Raw genomic sequence first — 8182 nt, forward strand, 5'->3', positions numbered from 1 at the left:
ACATCTTAAATGTTCCTTCGCATTTCATTGAATACTCTGAGTTTCTTCTCTCGCTCTAGCTTGTTTAACAGGGAGCTCGACAGATGGTCACCATCCGGTCAGGATGAAGTTCTCATTGTTGTCAGTTAGTCCATCTGGGACTTAAGTCTTGACAATGCTGCCTCCATTTGTTCTTATATTTTATAATGGTTATTTTATTCAGAATCATTCAACTATTGTTTGAAGTGAAAACATGGGATTTAAAATATCTATAACAAAGATGTTTTGAACACCTTGGTCTACAAACAAAAATAAAAACATCACAAAATTTCATGCTTTGATTATTAGGGATAGCAGTTGAGTGATGTGCAGATAGGGCTTGTATGCTGCAGATATGGCTAGTATCTACAAGTATGTCTAGAATCTATCTGGCTAACGTACTTTAATAATTGTATACAAGGTTGATTGTAACTTTACTGTCAAGAATAGAACGGTCTACCAAAATGTACTGTAAACCATTACCATCTAGTGGATCATTAGATACCTTGAGTCTCGAGGACCAGCTAATGGATACATATTACAAAAGTACTTTTTTTTTTTTATGTAGTCGAAGACAAATGCATGTGCAGGTTTTTACCGCCCCAGAACCCCTGAAAACATGACCCCTTTAAGTTTATGTACTGCAAGCTCTATCACAACATCAACATACAGCAAAACAAAACATTGAAGACACTATAGAGGCAAGAAGTTTTGGTGTAAAAGTTTATTTTAAAAACTAACCAGTAAAATACTATCAATACAAACGGGTATAAAAAAAGGGTACCAAAAAAAGCAAGTTTGAAAAATAACTAGAGATGACGTTCGACGTTCGATTCAGAATACAAAAAAACGGTGGCAGCTTTGGTCGCCAACAAAGGCATTTGCGGCATTTGGCCTCATGGAACTGAACGGAAGTTAGATTTTTTTTTTTCTAACCAAAAACCACAGCTTCCGTGTTCGGAGAATACACTCAACGGACACATCACAAAACCGTCTGACATGGGGCCTTGGGTCTGCCCAATCACCTTAATCTAAATAACTTAAAAGAACATGGACGTCTTGCGGTGTACAGGTCTTTAGTGCGGCCAACCGACAGACTTCTGTGGAAATGTAATGTATCATGGTCCCGCAATTACAAACTTTAGGTCATCAACACTGGCCTAACGTAGAGTGAAAAGACGATTTTGTCACCTCGAGGCGAGACATTAGTACTGAACCGTTATGATTTTACGTTTTCATAAAACGGCTTTGACCGCGTCGGGACAACATTTAAGACTTTGAACAGAAGAAGAGCGGTGTTCTCAAAGCAATGGCCCAATCCGCTACAGTTTCTTCAGGAAAGATGTCGGAATACAAAAACATAGAAAAATAGCTTCAAAAGGGTATCAAAAAAGGCTCGTATTTTTAAACAGTACAAAACACTGACACTTTTTTTTTTTTTTTTTTTTAAACACACATTTCAAGCATTACCCAGGTATTTTTTGTTACTTTGGACAAAAGGCACCACAATCACCTTCCAGTTTACAAGATATACTTCAAAACACTGGTGTAGTGCCAAAATTAATGTACCGTACAAAAACAAAAAAGATGGTATAAAAAAAAAGAAAAAAAGTCTTTCATCAGTCACTACTAGTAAATACATAGGCCAAACTACAAAGCACTAGGGAAACAACAACAAAAAAGGAAAGCTTTGCATGGATTTTTCTTTTGTTTAGGTCTCAAAAAAGAAAAAGAAAAACTAAGAACTTCCAGTACCGGTTCAAGCTGGTATCTCGTCAACAAGACTTCCAGTTTTATTATTTCACCAGCTCCACCTCACCTGGCGGCCCCATTATCAATGCCTTTCAGTCAAACTGGTTTCATTTTTAGGAGGGAAAAAAGGAAAGAGGTGAGGTGTAAACGTCAGTGTGGGAATAAGGCAAGCCTGAGATGTTGATGGTGCGCCCAGAGTCCTCCCTTGGGCGTAGGAGGGTCCAGGTGCCGTGTCTGTGCGTTGGGGAGCGTCACTGGGTGGGGTCTCCACCGACTACCCGGGGACACCCGTGGATACGGGGGGGGGGGATATGGTGGGTCGGGAGGACAGCACAAGACTTTCCATGTCGCCATGTGAGTGTGCATCCGATTCCTAAGCACAACTTCTCCAGACAGTTTTCCCTTGTGTTTCCATCGTATTCCCTGGTGCGAATCCCGAACCAACAGGCTCAGCAGGAGATGTGAGATCTAAGCCCGCAGACCTGGAGAAGAAAGAGTGAGAGAACCAGCATTTAAACATTAGAAAGGAGAATCGTGGTGCAATCCATTCTTTCTACGTAGATTATTAATTTCAGTGTGTCCAATGGCCGTGTTGCCGTAAAAAAAAAAACAGACTAAAGCTTGGTGGAGTTAGCCATGAAACAGTCAAGTGACACACGAAGGATCAAAATTTTAATTCGGGACATTGATTTGGGTGTTTAGGGTTCTTATTCCGAGTACATAATAGGTTGAGCTTAACAGTGAAAAGAGTCCCGGCGAGATTCAAGACTGAAAAGATGTACGAGTGGCCGGCTCGTAATCATACAAGCATGAGAGCAGCACAATGAAATGGCCTTGAAAGTTTTACTCCCCTTTCACTGCGCATCAACTATGTGTGCGCGCACGACTCGACTCATTAGGTCATGAGTCAAGACTAGGAAACAAGTCTAAGAAACAAACCTACGAGACCAACAATAACAACCAATGAGAGAAAGCAGCATCCTATAAAAACACAAAAATAAAATCCCACATAGAAAAGTAACGAGGCGGCGACCCGACGCTCACCTTTCTCGCAGGCGCTGCCCTCCTTCTCTTGGGCGAAGTTGAGGCGGTTCTGCTCCACCGCCGTGCCGTTGGACTCGGGGCTGCTGCTGCGCGGCGGGCTGCACTCCTCGTGCTGGTAGGCCAGGTCCAGGTGCTGCTGGGCCAGCTTCAGGTGCCGCCGCAGCCGCTCCAGCTCCCGGGACGACGCCTCGTCGCCGAAGGACTCGCGCCCCGAGTCCGCCAGGTTGTCCCGGAACCCGATCTTGCCCACGGGGTCCTTCTTCAGCATGGAGTGGTAGCCGGGGGGCGGGGCCGAGGGCTGGCGACACAGCGACGAGGCGCGCTCGCCGGCGAGGGCCGGGTGGCGTGGGGTGGCGGGCGGCGAGCGGCCACCGCCGCCGCCGCCGCCGCCACCGCACAGGCAGTCGCGCATGCCGCTGACGCCCAGGTGCAGGATCTCCAGCGCCGTGAAGAGCAGGCACAGGGCGCTCACGGCGTACATGATCAGCAGGAAGATGGTCTTCTCGGTGGGCCGCGACACGAAGCAGTCCACCGTGTGCGGGCAGGGCGAGCGCGTGCACACGTACGACGGCGCCACCTCCAGGCCGTACAGGACGTACTGGCCGAACAGGAAGGCCGCCTCGAAGGTGGCGCGCGACATCAGCTGGAAGACGTACACCTTCATCAGCCCGTCGCGCTTGATGCGCCGGCGGCCGTCGTGCTTGCGGCACGGCTTCTCCGGCGCCTTGTCGCCGCCGCCGCCGCCGTCCTTCTCCAGCTCGATCTCCTCCAGGATCATGGGGTCCTCCTCGCCGTTGTCCTCCGCCTCCTCGTAGTCGCGGTTGGCGCCGCGGCTCACCACCGGCATGCGCTTGCGCGGCCGCGCCTGGTACTCCGAGTCGTCCATGCGGGCGATCTTGTGCATGGCGAAGCCCAGGTACAGGATGGTGGGCGTGGTGATCATGATCACCTGGAACACCCAGAAGCGGATGTGGGAGAGGGGCGCGAAGGCGTCGTAGCAGACGTTCTCGCAGCCGGGCTGCTGCGTGTTGCACACGAACTTGCTCTGCTCGTCGTAGTAGATGGACTCGCCGCCCACCGCCGTCAGCACGATGCGGAACACGATGAGCAGCGTGAGCCAGATCTTGCCCACGAACGTCGAGTGGTTGGAGATCTCGTCCAGCAGACGCGTCAGGAAGCTCCAGCTCATGGTGCCGCCGGGCCGCGCTGGGGGGGGAGAGGGGGGGGGGGCCTCTCAGGGGAGCTGCAGCCAATCGGGAGGGAGAGAGAGAAACATTGAGTTGACTATGGGCAACATAATTCAAGCACAGACAACGGAGGGAGAGGGCCGCACCTTCGATCACTGTCATTATGCGTTTGAGACGTGTGCCGTCTTAAACCCATTAAATAAGGCATGTCAAGTTTATTCATGCTACACCCTGCCAACACAAGTCATTAAGTTATATTAGGCGTTTCCAGAAAAATCAATGCAGTCATTTAAAAGTGCACTGTTAAAACAAGTATAAATATGCCGCTACAGACACTGGGTAGTTTATCTTGCAAAAAAGCTTAAATCCCAAAAATCAGAGATGTCCCACACAAACACATTTCTGTAACCAGAATGACCACGTCAAACTGGACATTTGATAAAACACTTTATCAAATGTGTTTACACAAGGAAGATCGGGCCTCGTCAAATCTCCCGTGTTGTAATGTGCACTCGTTTCCAAAAGGTGGCGACATTGGCTCATTGGTGGAATGGTCCAGTTAAACAGCCATCAATCATGTTGAGTGTAGTATACTTCAGGAATAGTACAAGCTGGCAGGCGCACAAAAATTTGACAGACCACATTCAACCGGAGTCCTGCTTCAACACGCATCGGCAGAGGGGCAGTCACATTGTAAAGTAATGCACAGTCATCGTGAAGGTGGTGTTGAAGTAAATAACCAGTGTTCCTGCAAACCAGATGTTGCGTTAAACCCCTGAGGAGGAAAAAAAAGTATTCTTCAACATATGCCCAAACACCCATCTTACTTAATGTCAATCTCTTCCCAAAAATAGTGGGAATACCCGGAATAGTGTATATTTTTAAAGTGCTGACCTTGTTCATTGTAAATGAGCCGAACGTGTGGAAGCCGTAGGGTTTAAGCAGTGTGTGACACCAGTGACCTTGTTCACAGATACACGAGTCGACTATAAACCTCATGTTCGGTTTCCACAAATCACAGACAGTTTCATAATAAAAGTCTGACGGCTGATTTCAAGGACTTTTTAAACTTAGAAAAGTTTAAAAAAGGCCATCGAGATTGGCTGTGCCGTGGTTTGGCAACCTCAGGCCAAACCCATAATGTTGCCTTCTAGAGTGAAATGACTTAAGTTGAAAATAGACAGGTCTCATAAAATTTTAAAAAAAAAAATCAGATTTCGGTATGATTATCTTTTGAAGGGTCCCCCCCCCTCCCCGAAGTTTGGTTCCAAGAAACGGGTATAGCCCAGCAAAACAAGACGGTTAGCATGGAAAGCCCTCTTCCAAACTCACCCACCCCTCAACCACACATATAGGCCTGCTGCACTCTAACACACCAGATGAGTCACTGAAACATATCTTCACATAAATCAAGAATAACACAAAATAACTCAGATGCAGAGAGACAATGTTTGGCACGGTCGCTCTACTATTTCACTTTTATTTTCATCTATAAAGTTAGACCCCCCCCCCCCACCCTAAACACTATATAGGGGGTACACTATAGGCTACACAGGCCTACTATAAGATGAAGTGATTCACCCAGGTAAAGAACAAGCCGACTAAAGGAATTGACGGGGGGCCCCTCTTGAAGGAAACGGGGGGACAAAGCAGAGCATTTCTATACCGCCTATAGAAACCACATCCACCAAACCCATCGGAGAGCCGCAGCAATTAGCTTTAATGCACTCACAGCCATTTGATTGCCGCCACATTGAAAATCACTTTCCTAATTACAGAGGTGGATACTCAGCACCCACATGGAAGCTAAGCTGTGCAGACTGTGATTAATGAGGATAGTGAATGCAGGAGAGAATGGGGGCCAGCATGGCTGTGAACCAAAACCACGAGGCACCCCTGTGTTTTAATGCACAGCTTCATTCAAATGCACCAAGGAGACTGCGTTTTTGTGCATAATGGTGGTGAAGGAGTATAGAAAAAGGAAATATACAGATTCCCATGCATTCACGGCCTAATTCACTTGGTAGGGTTGACCTTTACCAGCCATGTGCTAGGTCTATACAAGCCCAGGGGAAGCTCAAATGAGGGCCTTTTATATCAGTGCTCCGGAATCTGTCACAACACTGAACACCAGTCCATTTGATTGCAGAAACTTGACACCCCAATCGTCGAGTTCCTTTAACATTACAACTTTAATGTATAAAGGAGCTGTTATATCGTTGAGATTACAACCCACCCATGCTGTCGTTCTCCATCAAACAGAAATTGGTAACCAGGTCTTCATAATGTAGGTTAATTGCCAAGGATTGCTTCAAGCAAGAACACAGCCAGTAAATTACAGAAAGTGAGTGAGCTAGACCCGTTTTGGTCTTGGCTCACATAACCCACTCAGGACCCCCACCTGGAGAGAACACACTGAGGGACAGGACAAGATGGTTATACACAAGATGCAAGGATCCTGTGTGTCTACACTTAGGGCACGTTTTGGACAAATGTGACGTTTCACCCAGTGTTAAAAATAAATAAATACGCAGGCTATATGTGCGTAAACTGACTTTAACGTAAGACGTAATCCGTATTAGTTGTACTCCATAGTCATACGAGTCATTACAAATATAAACTAGTGCCAAGTCTTAACAAAAACTCTTCAGAATTGGGTTCTATCATTTTAGAAGGAAGGCCCTCGAGTAGGCTATGTTTCCAAGAAGCCAGTGAAGCGCAGCAAAACAAGTGGAAAGGTTGGCATCCAGTTTCAGCAGTCACGAAAAGCCCCAACATCTCGTGTCCCTCCCCCAACACCCGCACCTCCACATCTGGGGGAGTACTTATCCTTCATCTATAGACGGTACGTGAGGCCCATGGACGGGGCAACAGTCTGGACTGACACCAGGAGTTATAACTCAGGCTTATACCTCAGTGGTCCCGACGCTTCCCTCCACCGTTCATTACACTTGTGACTATTTTGAAACAAACTGAATGGTGGCGTGTAAAAACCCGTCAACGGCCAATATAGGCGACATACATCCAAATGAAATAATCAAAGTCATTTGAAATAGTCCCTTGGTGTGGGGTTTGATATGACAATACCCGTTGTAGGCGCTCTGAATAAAAACATTTTTGACGAGGGGGTCGTTTATCAATCCAACCCCAACATTCCCAAACACACACCGACGGTATCCAATTAGCGGTGCGGCGGGACAACAAGCCCCGGGTCGCTGATTGGGGGTTGCGCGCTGCTCCACGCACACGCTTCCAACTGTTGTCCTGATGAAGCCACCGAGGGAAGAGTAACAAACAGTCCGCTCCCCGTGGATCCTAACGTTTAAATAATGATATGAAAAAAAACGATACAAACGAAACGTTGCTGACGTTTTTCTGTGTAAAAACATCAATAGCCTACAAGTAGGAACTATACGCAGCTTCCCCCGGGCACTCCTGTGCGTTTCCACGTCTTTGACGAAACTGCAGCAGCGGGACATTGTGGGGGAACAGTCTATTTAACACGCATTACAAGCACTCGTAGAGTAAATCCTAGATAGTCTGGACACGGTGAACGACATACAATTTCAAGTCATTTTATGTTCTAACGGGGCTTGGAAAACCGTTGGTTTGAGTCTAAAACGAGCCAGGATTAGCACAGGCGTCTCTCTGGTGACTCGGGCGCGCAAACGCTGCCCCATCCCGGGCTTTACCCATCATGCGTACGTGGTTTAAAACACTAAATCCTTTAACGCAAACCCGTTCACATGAATGGCTTTTTTTTTTAGCACAGATGCACAGTGCATCTATATCGGACACTACACACATCAACTCATCCCGGTGAAGTTAGCACAGGCTAGCGCCGTCTCCTGCTGGATGCTGGATCGGCTTCTAGCAGGCTTTGTCTACGAGCAGGGAGACTTACCTTAAAAAATAACGTGGATTCTCCGTCCACCCCAGCTGCGTGGAGAGGCTCCCTTTTCCCACCGCTAAAGTTTTCCTAGGATTTATTTGAGCTTTAAATCTCCCGTGTTGTCTGCGCCATGCGGTTAGCGCGTCCTGCGTGTGTGTGATCGGCTGGGAGTCTGCGTGTGTACTGCGGGGTGAGACAAAGAGTAGGCTGGCTCCCCACCGGTCTGTTCCCCCTTTTCTCCTCCTCCCCGTTTTACTCGGGATCCCCACCCCCTATCTGCGCAAAGGAG

At 47.5% G+C, this 8182-nt stretch overlaps 1 protein-coding gene across 1 annotated transcript; it reads right to left on the reverse strand.

Moving 5' to 3' along the window:
• Positions 1-788: 788 nt before the first annotated feature.
• Positions 789-7959, reverse strand: gjc4b (gap junction protein gamma 4b). The gene is made up of 3 exons (XM_084478215.1): positions 7906-7959; positions 2815-4057; positions 789-2252 (listed from the first exon to the last, which is right to left on the reverse strand). The coding sequence occupies exons 2-3, from the start codon at positions 4001-4003 to the stop codon at positions 2239-2241; spliced, it is 1203 nt and encodes a 400-aa protein (XP_084334341.1). The 5' UTR covers positions 4004-4057; positions 7906-7959; the 3' UTR covers positions 789-2238.
• Between the last annotated feature and the right edge of the window lie 223 nt (positions 7960-8182).

The sequence above is a fragment of the Micromesistius poutassou genome, assembly GCF_964030765.1.
Source record: "Micromesistius poutassou genome assembly, chromosome: 14".
NCBI lineage: Eukaryota > Metazoa > Chordata > Actinopteri > Gadiformes > Gadidae > Micromesistius > Micromesistius poutassou.